This window comes from Asparagus officinalis, chromosome 5, assembly GCF_001876935.1.
Source record: "Asparagus officinalis chromosome 5, Aspof.V1, whole genome shotgun sequence".
In the NCBI taxonomy this organism is placed as follows: Eukaryota; Viridiplantae; Streptophyta; class Magnoliopsida; order Asparagales; family Asparagaceae; genus Asparagus; species Asparagus officinalis.
Genome location: NC_033798.1, coordinates 117,515,464 through 117,531,398, shown reverse-complemented (window position 1 = coordinate 117,531,398; position 15,935 = coordinate 117,515,464). Strand labels below are relative to the sequence as shown.

Below are 15,935 nucleotides of genomic sequence, written 5' to 3'. Positions count from 1 at the left end.
TTTAGTATTTATTAGTAATTGAATTCAACTCAATTACCAATTGCATATTTTAGCTAAACCAGGCCTTCAATCATTTTTCACGACTCACATTTCCAATAATATGCCAACAATAAGTCATGAAAGACTATTTCAATCTATTTTGAACTCCTTTTTCAATCAAAAGTCTAAAAATGTCATGACTTTTTTTTGCCCCAATTAAGTAGTCAGAGCATCGTATATTAATCTTTCACAGTTTTGAAGTAATCTATAACGAAGGCAAAAACGAAAAAAATTGTCTAATTTCAATGAAGATCAATGCTTATACCTTTATTTATTTATCTATTATTTTTTTTTGAGAAAAAGATCAATGCTTATAACTAAAATACATTGAAGGTCAAACGAAGCTGATCAGTTTTGCAGTGCAATTGATATCATCAAGTGAAGTTTCGGAAGCGTCTTTGTGCTGTTCTGAATCTGGACATCCAAATCCAATGACAATCCTTTTGAAAAGCTAGTCGAAGAAACGACTCAGAACTTTTTGACATGGACCTGCGCTCCTTGTTTCTCACTTGACTTGAGCATTGCTTCTAAAACAGCAACATCTCGTGCACCTTCAATATAGGAACTCCGCGGTTCTGCTTCGCATGTAGCTCCTTCCTGCATCAAAGGTTTGTTCGGCACTAACATAAGTGATACAAATAACGGCTGGTTTGGGCTTTATGTTGTGAATCCTACTCGAAAGTGTATTTCTTTTTCAGAAATGTAATACGAGGTAACATTTTGAAAGAAAGAACATCTAATGAAAGGAAAATTAGACCAATTTATCATACGATGTTTGTGCCTTTTCTATAGTACTTCTTTTAGGCAATAGTGCGGTTTGAGTTGCCTCAAGTACAATGATTATCCGTAAATCTTCAAATTTGCACTATTAAGGCAGTGATGGCTTCCAATATTTCAAGTTGCAGTATTGGGAGAAATGACCTTTCATCTATAAGGGTTATTGATGAACAAAAGAAAAGGCACAAATCGAACATGTCAACAGAATATTACAAACTGAAAAGAGAAAGATAGTGTATTTTCATGATACCTTACTACTAGCCTGTGCAATGTCATGAATAAAACACTTCAATTCTTCATTCACTCCAGAGAATGGATAGAAGGTTCTTTGACTATGACCATCTGCTTTGTTAAACAATACCTACAACAGAAAAAACCAACATCGCTAGATTGAATGTCTATGATGTACCCCAGTTCCTCAATAAAAGAACTTGAAGAAATTAGAACGCAATACAAAGAGTACTGATATGTACCACATAACCATGGCGACTACTTTCATTGCCGCGTTCAATTTGCAGTGTTCCCTTTGACCCATCAATTCGCCACAATATCTGATAACACAGAAAACTAAATATTGAAATGGGGGGAAAAAGTTCCCAGGCACTTTAAAACCTACAATGAATCATTTTGGAACCCATAGCAATTTTCTAAGTGCAGACATGAAGGGATATAAGTAACAACCATATACAAAGGCCTGTTTAGAGAGAATTGTTTTGTTGGGGAAATCACCCACTAAACCAGAGAATAGAACAATCACAAACACAATATTTACGTGGTTCGATCAAATTGATCTACGTCCACGGCAAGAGGGTGTATCACTATATTCAATCTCAACATACAACACCCATACAAAATATTGAGAGCTCACAGATTTCTTGTGTGGCTTTCTCTCTCTTTTTCTCTCAATCACTCTCTGCTGGTTTGGAGTTTTGGAGTGCGTTTTTACAGAGGAAGAGAGGGGGGGTTTATAGCTTCCATGCCTTTTCTTTTGTCAACAAATTCGGCACCTCCTCTCTCTTGATGTCAACAACGGAGGCTGCACCTCCCCCTCTCTCTTGATGTCAACAATTGAGGCCACCGAAAGTTTTGTTGGCCTCAATTGTTGACTAACAATGACTAACAATCTCCACCTCGGTGAAGTTTTCCCAAAAAACTGAGCCGACACCAATAACTAGTGAGTCTTCACCCATCTTGCAAACAATGCCCCAAAAGGGGCCACTTAACAAGTGCGAATGCCTCCCAAATTCAAGCAGTGCTTGAACTTGAAGGCCGGGATCGAAGTCCAAGCTCCCTCACGAGATTTCTCAACCAAATGGCCTCTTTTACCGCTTCTGCTGCTGCCATGTATTCTGCCTCTGTAGTAGACAAAGCAACTGTCGACTGTAGAGTTGATCTCCAACTAATAGCTGAGCCAGAAAGAGTAAAAAGATAACCAGTCAAAGATCTCCTTTTATCGAGATCACCTGCATAGTCAGAATCCACAAAACCTACAACTGAGGTTCCCAAAGTACTGCTATCAAAAACTAAACCCAAATCTGAGGTACCCCTGAGATACCGAAGGATCCACTTTACTGCTTCCCAGTGTGCCTTCCCTGGTTGAGCCATGTATCTGCTCACTACACTGACTGCCTGGGCAATGTCTGGACGAGTGCAAATCATAGCATACATTATGCTACCCACTGCATTGGAGTATGGAACTCGGGACATCTCCTTCTTCTCGTTCTCACTTGTAGGTGAATCTGAAGCCGAGAGCCTAAAGTGAGGAGCCAAAGGAGTCGTAACGGGTTTGGCCCTTTTCATCCCAAAGCGTTCAAGCACCTTTTCAATATAACTCTTCTGTGAGAGATATAAAGTTCCAGCTTTCCTGTCCCTCCTGATCTCCATACCTAAGATCTTCTTTGCTGCACCAAGATCTTTCATCTCAAACTCATCACTGAGTTGTTTCTTCAAAATAAGAATCTGCGACATGTTCTTAGCAGCAATAAGCATGTCATCGACATATAATAGAAGATAAATAAAAGAATCATCTCCTAGATGCATGTAGTACACACAACTATCATAAGTACTTCTTGAGTACCCATGACTAAGCATAAAATTATCAAACCTCTTGTACCACTGTCTGGGAGATTGCTTCAGGCCGTACAAAGATTTCTTCAATCTGCAAACTTGATCTTCTTTACCTTCTACGAAGTATCCCTCTGGCTGAGACATGTAGATAGTCTCCTCAAGTTCGCCATGCAAGAATGCAGTCTTCACATCAAGCTGCTCAAGCTCCAGATCAAATAGAGCAACCATGGCAAGCAATACACGGATGGAGGTATGCTTCACAACCGGAGAGAACACTTCATCATAGTCAATTCCCTCCTTTTGTCTATAACCCTTAGCCACCAACCGTGCTTTGAATCTAGCATCTTCAACCCCTGGGATCCCTTCTTTCTTCTTGAAAATCCACTTGCATCCAATTGCCCTTTTACCCTTAGGTAATTGCACCAAATCCCAAGTCTGATTCTTGTAGAGTAACTCGAGTTCTTCTGTCATAGCTGTGGCCCAACGTCCAGATTCTCCGCATGAGACAGCTTCAGTAAAGTTTGATGGCTCTAGAATACTCATATCTTCAGCTGTCGTGAGAGCATACGCCACTAATTCAGCATGTGCATATCTTTGAGGAGGTTTGATATGTCTTCTCTCTCTGCCAGTGGCTATGGAATAAGGTTCTTCAGTCTCAGCATCATCAGCATCTGAGCCTGAATCATGTTGCTCTTCTACAGCTGTAGGAGCAAATTTTATAGACGACTTTTGAGACGTCTCTCCCTCGAGCTCCACCTGAAGCTCCACCTTATCCATGGTCTTCTCTACATTTCCTGTAGACTCAACAGAAACCTTCCCATGATCAAGCATATATCTTTCATTAAAAGTAACATCTCTACTAATAATGAATTTAGGAGAATCAGGTTCAAGACTCCACAAACGATAGCCTTTTACGCCATCAGCATAACCAATAAATATGCATTTCTTAGCTCTAGGCTCAAGCTTACCCTCTCTAACATGATAGTAAGCGGGACATCCAAATACCTTTAAATTTGAATAGTCATTTGGTTTACCTGACCATACCTCATTTGGAGTCTTGTGTTCAATGGCTGTAGAAGGAGACCGATTCACCAAGTAACAAGCTGTGTTAACAGCTTCAGCCCAGAAGCCTTTATCCAAGCCAGAGTTTGAGAGCATACACCTAGCTCTCTCCATCAACGTTCTATTCATGCGTTCTGCCACCCCGTTTTGCTGAGGAGTGTGCCTGACCGTGCGATGTCGTACGATCCCAGAATTTGAGCAGAACTGATTGAACTCACCACTGCAGAACTCTAAGCCATTATCTGTTCGGAGACGTTTAATCTTCTTTCCAGTTTGATTCTCAACAAGTACTTTCCACTTCTTGAAAGTTTCGAACACCTCGCTTTTGCGCCTGAGAAAGTAAACCCAAACTTTTCTGGAAAAATCATCATTAAATGTCAGAAAATAAAGAGCATCACCTTTGGATGGAACCTGAGCAGGTCCCCATAAATCTGAATGGATGTAGTCGAGAGTGCCCTTCGTCGTATGTGAGCCAGTCGAGAAGCTGACCCGAGTTTGCTTCCCAAACACACAATGCTCACAGAAATCCAGTGATGATGTATGATCACCACAGAGTAAGCCACGTTTACTCAAAATAGTCATTCCCTTCTCACTCATGTGGCCTAAGCGCATGTGCCACAACTGAGTAGTGTCTCTATCAGCATCAGAAGACACACCTGCAGAGCCTGTCACCGTACTGCCTTGGAGAACATAAAGACTGTTCACCTTACTACCTTTCATCACAACCAATGAACCCTTAGTAACTCTAAGAGCTCCACCTTCGTCAGTGTAAGAACACCCAATAGAATCCAAAGAACTCAAAGAAATCAGATTTTTCTTTAAGTCCGGGATGTGTCTCACATCTGATAAAGTTCTCACTATCCCATCGTGACACCGGATGCGAACTGTACCAATGCCAACTGTCTTGCAAACTGCATTGTTACCCATCAAAACTGATCCACCACTTATAGATCTGTAAGTAGTGAACCAATCTTTATTTGGACACATATGAAAAGACGCACCTGTATCCAAGATCCATTCTTTATCGGAACGGCCATCCAAGGGACATACTGTAAGAACCGTCTCAGCAACAACGGCAGTATCAGCCTTTGCCGTATTAGCTGAATCTGATGTTTCACCACGCTGGTTGTCTTTCTTCTTTAGAGCATAGCATTCTGACTTGTAATGCCCTTTCTTGTGACAGTAGAAACACTCCACATTTTTCTTGTTTGGGGCTGACCTGGACTTTGAGCGATTTCTGGATTGCCCTTTATCACCTTCTCTGGCCTTCGATCTACCTCTGGCTAGCAGACCATCAGCCTGCCCATCGGTACCTCTCCCATTCAACTTTGTTCTCAACTCAGCAGAGTTCAAAGAGGCCTTCACATCCTCAAGACTTATGGATTCTCTTCCATACAACATAGAGTTAACAAAGTTTTCATAAGAGTTAGGCAAGGAACATAACACAATGAGAGCCTGGTCTTCATCATCAAGTTTAAGATCCAGGTTTTTCATATCCATGACAATTTTATTAAATTCATCAAGGTGTTCTTGAATGGGTGTACCTTCTTTCATCTTCAATGTGTATAGCCGCTGCTTCAGGTATAATCTCGTAGTAAGAGATTTCTTCAAATAGAGACTTTCGAGCTTTGACCACAACCCCGCTGCCGTTTCCTCATCGGCAACTTCACGAAGCACATTATCGGATAGTGACAATTGCAAGGCGCTGTGAGCCTTTTCGTCCATCTCTTCGATCTCGGCACTAGTCATATCTTCTGGGTATTTCCCATCGATAGCTTTAACCGTGCCTTCACGTCGCAACAAAGCCTTCATCTTTATCCTCCATAGGCCGAAATTATTTTGGCCATCAAAGATCGACACCGAGAACTTCACAGAAGCCATTGTGGAGGATTGAAAGCTGTCCTAGAACCGAGAAGCTCTGATACCAGTTTGTTGGGGAAATCACCCACTAAACCAGAGAATAGAACAATCACAAACACAATATTTACGTGGTTCGATCAAATTGATCTACGTCCACGGCAAGAGGGTGTATCACTTTATTCAATCTCAACATACAACACTCATACAAAATATTGAGAGCTCACAGATTTCTTGTGTGGCTTTCTCTCTCTTTTTCTCTCAATCACTCTCTGCTGGTTTGGAGTTTTGGAGTGCGTTTTTACAGAGGAAGAGAGGGGGGGGGGTTTATAGCTTCCATGCCTTCTCTTTTGTCAACAAATTCGGCACCTCCTCTCTCTTGATGTCAACAACGGAGGCTGCACCTCCCCCTCTCTCTTGATGTCAACAATTGAGGCTGCACCTCCCCCTCTCTCTTGATGTCAACAATTGAGGCCACCGAAAGTTTTGTTGGCCTCAATTGTTGACTAACAATGACTAACATGTTTATTTTTACCTTTGGTGATGCTGATGATACTGCCATTACAAATACGCCAGCACAGCCATTTTCCAGTTGACTACACATAAGAAAAACATGTTAATAGCAACTAATTAGATGACAACCTCAACAAATTTATCCGGAAATTGGTGGTAATGAACTTACAATAGGGAACATAAATTATCAGGAGGAGGCAAAGTCTTATCAACATAATGGGCAATAGCAGATACTGTTGAAATTTCACAACCAGCAATCTGTTAACAGTAAGGAAAAACAAAATTAGCTGTACTTTACAGCAAAGAAACATTTATCAAATACATTCACATGCTTCCTTATTCTTTGGATGAAGATTCAACTATGATGAATAAAAAATGACGGGAAGCACATTCACATGCTTCCATATTCTTTGGATGAAGATTCAGCTATGATGAGTAAAAGATAACGGGAAGCACAAGAGTATAAATTGACCAGAAAATGCTTAGATATACATAAGTCCGCCGCATGCTTAAAATCAGCTCGAGCACTCCTCAAGACTTCACTCATCTTGATATTACTTCAGCTTGAGCATGCTTAACTAGGATATATTTTTTCCTACAATTCTTTTATTGAAAACACGAGCTGCAATTAATTCTTAGTTTATGCGAATTATTATATACGAAAGCTCGCTCATATGTCAAGTGGGAGTATGCACTTAGGTGCAACATAAACCTTGTTTAGGGAAACATAATATTGCCAGGCTAACACTTGACACCAGGAGATGCAAAATTTTAAGGTCGACTCTTATGGGTTCTTGTGGCTCTTAATGATTCTAGACATGATGCTATGTCTCAACTACTTGTAGTTATACCTTTGCTTTCAGATTGCATAACTAGTAGATGAGATAGCCTATGGTGAGAAAACATATGACTTGAACTCTTTACATAATAGTAGAGAGTAATGGGTGTATATACAACCTCATGCCATCGTAGTATCAGTTCTCGGAGAATTTCCGTTCCATTAAGTTCTAATTTTAATAAATTGACATTTTTCTGTGCAATAGACGTACACAACGGGCACATGTCTAGAAAATTAGAGCAAGTTTGGTAAGTGGTCAAAGTGGCTTGTAAGTCACTTTGAGATGTTTGGCAAATGGCAAGTGGCTTATTTTGGCTTATAATCCACCAAAAAAATAAGCTAAGATAGCCTAGCTTATTTTTTGGTGGATTATAAACCACAAGGTTTGACCAAGTAAAAGACATAGATATCCCTCAACATTTAACAAAATCCAACTCATGTCCTTTTTATTGGATTATAAGCCATGTCCTTTTTGGTCACTTTCACAACAATGATGGATTATAATCCACCCATTTGCTGAACACTACACTATTGAAAACGGATTATAATCCACTAAATTTACCAAACACTATTTGTTATAATCTACATGGATTATAATCCAAAGTTGCCAAACATGCTCTTAATATCAGGTATGTACTTACGTTGTCATGTCACTCATGCTACGCGAGTTGACAATTAGATAGAATGTGAACACAACTCTAACCTACATAACTCATAAGTGTGGACGTCTATTAAGAGAAACGTGTTTATATATTCCCCTTAAATAAATATCTTAAGGTTTGCAGATGGGCATAATGGTGTCTCGCCTGTTGTCAGTAAATTCACCATCGGAACTTGAAATATTTCAGTGCATTAGAAGAAAGCAAATACCATTTTGTATGCTAAATACAATCTAACTGTAGTAAATATGAATGGAAGCACTCTCTAGCCAATATGATATGGCAAGAACTCTCTTCAAATTAAATGATATGAGCAGAACTGCTCAACAGCCAAGTGAACATTGACATCAAGGAGGTGCATGAGATATTTTAAGAGGCTCCATCTGATTAATGTTTTTATTTCAGAATTCACTTGATCTTATGTATTTAACTTCAACGCATTAGACATTACTTTTTTCATCAAAATTTTATTGGTTTCTTCCTATTTTTAGAGCATTAGCAGCGGAACTGATGGCCGTCATAGGCCTACAGATTTTTTATTATTTATTTTAATTGCTATCCCATAATAACCATATGACTAGTTCTTCCTTAAATAAATTAAGTATAAATTACAAAACAACAGAAAATTACCATTCTTAATCCTGCAATGAAGTGTACCCCCATATCTAAAATGAAACCTCCCTGCAAAATGGAATCAATCATACATTTGATTAGCAAAAGTTCTGGGAAAATTGACTATATACTTTTAATATTAGTATGGTTGAGCTTTAAAGCTAAGATTAAAGAAATATATGAAGCTCTCACACAAATAGTTAGGCACAGATGCATAGACATACTATTTTTGTGGACAACTGATCTATCAGTTTAATTGTCATTTCCTCAGGTCACAGCAGCACAAGCAGGCACTTTCTCTTTTATATGTATGTTTATATTTATATGTCACGGGGGACTCTTTGGAAGGGGTTTGTGAAATTAAGGTGGCGTTTGGTTGTTTGCAACTAGAGTTGCAATGCAAGTGTCACTTGCATGCAACTGAGACGTTGCAACTCTTCTTACATGCAACTACAGTTACAATTGTTTGGTTTAAAATTTAAACTTTGCAACTTATAGTTGCAGTTGTTTGATTATGCTTATAACTTAACATATGCAACTCATAAAATATTTTTAAAAAATAATATTTTTTAAAAAGTAATATATTTTTAAAAAATAATATATTTTTAACAAATAATATATTTTTAAAAGTTAATATAATATTTTTAAAAATAATATAACATATCATTTAAAATATATATTATTTTTAGAAAATTATATTATTTTAAAAATACATTATTCAAAAAACATATTACTCTTTAAAAATATATTGTTCAAAAAAAAATATATTATTTATAAATATATATTATTTTTAGAAAATTATATTATTTAAATATTATTCATTATAAAATAATTATAATTTTAAATAATATTATTATAAAATATATAGTATTTTCAAAAAATATATTTATTCAAAAAAATAATATTATTTTAATATATATTATATTAAAAATATATATATGATTTTAAAAAACATATATTTTATAAAAATTATATTATTCTTAAAAAATATACTTATTTTAGAAAATATATATTATTTTAAAAGAAATATATTATTATTTTAAAAAGTATATTATTGTTAGAAAATTAATAATTATTTAAATAATATATTTTAAAAAAATATATTATTCAAAAAATATATTATTTTAGAAAAATAATAGTATTCCTGGAAAATTTTATTTTTCAAAAAATATATTATTTTAGGAAAATATATTATTTTAGAAAAATTATATTATTCAAAAAATATATTATTTTTAAAAAATATATTATTTTTAAAAAATATATTATTTTTAAAAAATATATTATTTTTAAAAAATATATTATTTTTAAAAAATATATTATTTTTAAAAAATATATTATTTTTAAAAAATAATATATTATTTTAAAGATAATATATTACTTTTAAAACTAACATATTATTTTGAAGAAATTATTATAATAATAATTATTTTAAAAGATTGATGATGTTTTTTTTAAAAACGTTTTTGAAGAAATTATTATAGTAAGAATTATTTAAAAGATTATTTTAAACCTTAAATGAATTTATTTTTGAAATATTAAGTAATGATTTTGATTTTAATAAATTTAGGTCAGTTGCAACTATGACTTGCGGTCATTTTTGACGTAAGTCATATGTTGCAACTAAGGGTTGTTTTGCAACTGTGGTTGCAGCTGCAACTGTGAGTTGCAGCAAAACAAACACATGCAACTAGTCAAATTGGACCTAGTTGCATGCAACTGGAGTTGCAACCACTCCAGTTGCAGCCTACCAAACAGCCCCTAAAGTTGGTGTGTCCTGTTTGCCAGAATGGCAGCATACATGAGTATAAACAGCAGCTATTTAGGCAGAGATATATTTATGAAATTAAACTTTTGAAAGATAAAAATGATATATTTAGAGAGAGCAAGAAAATAAGAAACATAGAAGTATGACCAAGGGGCAACACAGATTCACAACTAAGTAATATTTCAGTACAGTTCAACTGAACAAGTAATATTTCAGTACAGTTCAACTGAACTGGAGCCATTAACCTTCTAATTATTAGATAACTTTCATGCTATTATGATATTCATAAATGTATCTCCTGTTTTCCAGCAGGGCAGCACAGATGAGTATATATAGCAGCTATTTAGACGGAGATATAGTTGTTGCTGAACATTGGAAAGATAAAACATTAGATATTTATAGGGCTAGCAGGAAAATAAGAAACATAGAAGTATGAACAGGGAGCAACACAGATTCACAACTAAGATCTCATAAAAGTTGCAACCTATGTTACCTGGGGTACTTCTAATATGGGGTCATACCCGTACGCAACATGTGTCATAAACATAGCCGTACCTGACACTTCTTGGACACGCCTTAAATATATGCATATATTTATTCAGAGCTGTACTCAATTATACAATGCATGTTTAATTTAAAACACTCATTATATACTTCCAGATATATATCCTACAATTCACATCCATTTTTGTAATTTGTTGGACAAGGATCGAGTTTGTTTCAGCCTTAAGAGCTATTATTTAAAAGGGCCACTTACATATGTAGCTCAGAATTATGACTATATCCCATGAGTTTCAGCCATGTCCTCGTATCCTACCTTTTACAAATTTTCCGTGCCCCATACCTGCACCTGTAGTCATACTGTCCCCGAGTGGCTTAGGTTGCAACTGAACAGAAGCCATTAACTTCTAAATGATGACAACTTTGATGCTATTATGACAAACTAATGTATTTTTCTTCCTAATGATTGTAACTATAAAGAGATAATGCTATATTTGAAACTTTGAATGCCAAGGTTTGAAAATGTGGATCATTAATTATGAGAAATATGGTCAGGATATCTGTTTTCAACTAAAATATTTGCATAACTGAAGCAGTCTAGCCCATATGTGTAGCTGGATTCTTCCAAGCTATTGACGTAATCATAGACATAAAGCAACTATTTTTAAGTAACGTAGACATAAGCAAGTAGTTCACTTACTGTGAAATTTCTTCGCCAAGAGCTTGAGAAGTACGGGTTTGAGCTGTTCATTGATCCTTCAACAATAACTTGGATATGCATCATATCGCCGATATCATTCATTAATTTTCTGGACTGTAAAAAAAGTTTTAGAAATTTATTTATGCTGACATTCAAAAGGAGTTATAGTAATGGAAATAGATGCTTACCTCCACAAATGCAGGCTCAAAACGGTAATTTTCTGCAACTGCCCAAATGGGTTGTTGAGCAATGCTGTTGCAAAGGGCCTTGTAGCCCAAAAGTGCTTTTTCTGCCTCATCGGTAGCTAATTAGAGGAAAAGCCCATCGCTCACAGGTTTGATGACGTACAAACTTACTAGGTATTTAATAAAATTATCTCTAACTCTAAATCTTTTGATTGTATTTTGCTATGAAGATGATACTTTCTACCCAACTGTACATTTAGTTTCTTAAGCAAGACCTGGTTGGCGTGCTGTACAATAAAGTTATCTTCCTAATACCAGCAGAATGGATGATGTAGAGGTTCAGATCAGAGTACAATTTACTGGGTCACATTGGTAATCAAATGAGGTGCAATGACATCGTCTCCAAGACTGTTTTAATATTACATTGATGGATAATCAACCCACCCAAAGCTAGTACCATAGAAGCTTGTAGATGTGCAATTTAATTCCTGAGTAAGGTTAGTTAAATGAGTGAAGCCACAGTGTAATACACGACTTCGACAAAGATGCTTAGCCAATCTAGCCTAGTACACTCTGATATATTTTTAATTAGACAACAGCTCGAACTTCCACAGGTGATATACAAAACTTAAAGAGTGCAAATAAAGCAATGAGACTAACTGCTAGCATATTTGAACTTGATCAAACTAGTAACTGATATGCATAGAAGGTCACTTACATCCAGAAGCAGGTTTTTCTTCGGATCCACATATTCATCAGCCATGCATAGGATAAGACAAATTAGGAACTCATGGACAAGGAAGAATACTCATGTAAAAGTCTATTAACAAATCCAACACAAATAGTTGATAAATACGAATGCGAAATTGCAGATAATGAGAGCTAAAATTTCAAATGCATTTTAAAAAGTAAATACTTGGAATTATCACGTAGTCACTACTAATCAGAATAACTGTTGCTTTTGGTTAATAAATTATTGATGTGAACTCACTCTAATTTTCTTTTAGGCAAAAAAAGAAAAAAAAAAGAAAAAAGAAAGTGTGCACAAGTGTGCATATGTATAACCCTAGAGATCTATTTAGTCACCATTAAGCCTAAATGTTTGAAAGTTAAACAGGTAACTTAGAAATGACACTGACACCTAAGAATTGCCATTAGCAACCATTCAGCGAAATGTGTAAGCACAAGGACATGTGCATGGAACACATATGCGTAATATCCAAAAGAAAAGTCCCATATCGGAAAGTGATGGGAACTTTAAATTGTTTATAACGTAATCCAAAGGGCTCAAGAGTAACAAGTGCTAGCACTTTTTGGTAGTAGATTTAGCCAAATAACGAGCTGCTCTTAGTGGGTCGCATGACTTACACTACGCCAACTAGCTCGTAGGCCCAAGGCGTAACTAATGGTATCAGAGCAAGTTTGCTAGTTGGAAATATGGAGTCAAGTGCTATGCATGACTAAATGCTATACCACGTGAGCGCAGTGGAAGCCACCTCTAGAGCTCGTAGGAACCACCTTTAGAGTCCAAGTTGCCTGGTGGTGATACTTGGATGTGTCAATTGTCATGTTGTGACGAGAACGTCACATTTGTAAGGTGGGGTGATTCTAATACCCAAAAGAATAGCCCCACATTGGAAAGTGATGAGGACTTAAAAGTATATATAATGTAATCAAAAGGGCTCAAGAGTAACAAGTGCTAACAATTTTTGGTAGTAGATTTAGCCAAACAACGAGTTGCTCTCAGTGGTCCCATGGCTTACATCGCGCCAACGGGTTCACGGGCCCGGGGCGTGACATTATGACAGGCATAAAATAGTGAAAAGGTAATAAGAAAGTGATAGACAGTAGGGCTTTGATTTAAAAGATGAGATTTCATTTGCAACAATGCCTTTAAGCTGTCCTTATAATTACCTTGTATAACATGTTTTCCTGCTTTTAGCATCTTTAAAGACATATCAACCTGAAAATTTGAATAAATATATCAGTGTAACTTTATAGAACGAGGCGCATAATTGTAGAAGAAGCAAACATAGTATGACTGGTTGGCGGTTTATTCATTAGTTAAGTAATTACTTTTGGGGAAGGGATTGCGTCACTGGGATTTTCTTGAGTAAAACATGGCAAGACATCAGAAGCAAGCATCACACAGAAGGGAGGGAGGGAGGGAGAAAAAAGAGACTTATTTAATAAGTTGATTATGCACAAAACTGAACCATTACCATACCAATCAAACAATGTCTAAAATGCAATCTCATGGTCAAACACAAGCACTAAGCGAAAAGAGTTACAAGATGGAGCACCTTCATGAAATAAATTGGAAACTTTCCCTTCATATGGGTGCATGCCATAAATTTTATGTTTTTTATTACTATTTCTCATTATTATCTGAATGATTAACGAAATTTCAAAAGCTGGTTATTACAGCTACTACTAGCCAGACAACTTCTTGGGCTCTTCATATAATTTTACAGAGACGTTTCCTATTTCAAAGGAACCATGAAAGATGAGAAAGATGCACGATAAAAACTTGACGCATGACTATTAGAGTTCATATTGATGGGCAACATGCGCTTGAGTGACATCTGAAGAGCATGATTGATGATTATATATATTAAGCATAAAGTTAGAATTAAGTAATATAATCTCATGGTCATAGTAAGCATTCTAGTCAACATGGGCTGAGATATATCAGAACATTCAATATCTAGAAAGCAAGCCGATTTATATGGACGGACCTGAGCTTCTCCAGCAAGAACAATTGCAACTCCTTGTATAGAAGTATCTTGAATAATGTCATCAATGCCTGAATCACCCCATTTACATTCTACCTCTGGTGAAAAGTCACGTGCAAGTTCCACAGCAGCTTTTGCAGATTCCTAGATACAACACCATGTACTTGAAAAGAGAATGTATGCTATAGTTCAAATGATTAAAAGAAAATTTGAAAGGAAAAATGAAGAGGTTGAAAGCAATGATGCTATGACCTAACTTCAGCCTGTAAGCAATACAACCAGCTCTATAGCACCAGCACTAAATATCTGTTGCATTTAACCTTATAAATCCAGGTTATGCTGCTAGTTTTGCCTGACTTTTCCAATTTCTAACTCATAGTAGAAACGTAACATTTTCAGTGATAGAGACGGTATTCTTGAAAGAGGAGCCGACTTCAACTTGATTCCAAGAAGAAACAAGAATGTAAGAGAGAACAAACATCTGAACTAGGAAGAGATAAAATTAACTAAATTCCAAGAAGAACCAGGAATACGAGAGAAAAGACATCCAAACTAGGAAATTTACAGTCTTCTGCCTAAAACAACAAAAGGCAATATAACCTCATTTACCTCGCTGCGGCTCCATATAGCTTTGATTATGACACAATCACCTATCTCTCTCAGTCTAGGTATGTACTGTGTGCGAACAAAGATGCCTGCACCAAGTATAGCAATATGGGTAGGCATTGCTTTTGGCGAAGCCAGTCTTTACCCCACCAATTGACACCTAGATTCAGTTTCCAAGGGGGAAAAAACAGTTAGGAAAAGTTAATAAACAAAAAACTTCTGAATGAGTTACACAACAACAATTCTTAGGTCAGCATAAAATTGGAGTTACAGTAATGTGGTTATCATGCTAAATATATCACAGAGATAAGGTAAGAAAAACTCATTTTATTTTAGTTTTATAGTATCTTATTGTTCTGGCAGCACAATCACAACATTAAGCACTAGGAAAGTTAGATAGCAGTAAACAATCAACCTGATGTAATGTTATCCTGGAAGAGTAAAACAAAAATGAAGTGTGTGGTAAATACAAATTAATTAATAGACAGTAGATTAAAAACTGAAGAATTGTGTGGGTGCCTCAGTAACTAATGAATGAGTAAACCCATTGACAAATTTTTATCACGCAGCTAACTTGTTATTATTAACAATCCAAACATCAACTTTCACATTGTGAAGTAACCCATTTCTCAACATGGGAAAACTAATCCCCAGCCGAAACTAACTGCTAAAATCATCCTAAGAACATATCAGATCTAAATATACGCGATTAAGTCCAAGATCAAAACTTTCTCAATCTTCTGGTACATTCATTATGTTTGCTACAAATCTCATTTAAAAGAAAAGGAAAATGGAGAAGAAGACTCGCAAGACTTAGCATTCCAGTCTCGAAAAAGTTGCAGAAATCAAATTTAAGGGAAAATAAAAGAACACGGAAAATTAAACAAAATAAAAAGAAATTGGATCAGACGTACCTGTAGTAGGAATTTTATGTCCTCTGTGTTTCTTTTTCCCCAGCAAATAGATCTCACTCGCTAAAAACATTCGAGAGAGGGGTGTTTCTGTAGTTTTCTCGATCA

The 15,935-nt window shown here is 36.0% G+C and overlaps 1 protein-coding gene across 2 annotated transcripts; it reads right to left on the bottom strand.

Moving 5' to 3' along the window:
- LOC109840875 lies at window positions 219–15,918 on the bottom strand. Of its 2 annotated transcripts, XR_002247078.1 has the most exons (14): window positions 15,831–15,918; window positions 14,920–15,076; window positions 14,314–14,454; window positions 13,490–13,538; window positions 12,294–12,311; window positions 11,579–11,694; window positions 11,391–11,504; window positions 8,443–8,493; window positions 6,485–6,573; window positions 6,338–6,398; window positions 1,290–1,367; window positions 1,067–1,177; window positions 810–967; window positions 546–636 (listed from the first exon to the last, which is right to left on the bottom strand). XR_002247078.1 is itself a non-coding variant. In XM_020409684.1 (13 exons), the coding sequence occupies exons 2-13, from the start codon at window positions 15,034–15,036 to the stop codon at window positions 508–510; spliced, it is 1,074 nt and encodes a 357-aa protein (XP_020265273.1). In that variant the 5' UTR covers window positions 15,037–15,076; window positions 15,831–15,918; the 3' UTR covers window positions 219–507. The 2 variants fall into 2 exon arrangements, 1 of the variants encoding a protein (XP_020265273.1); XM_020409684.1 differs by lacking the exon at window positions 810–967 and having other exon boundaries at window positions 219–636.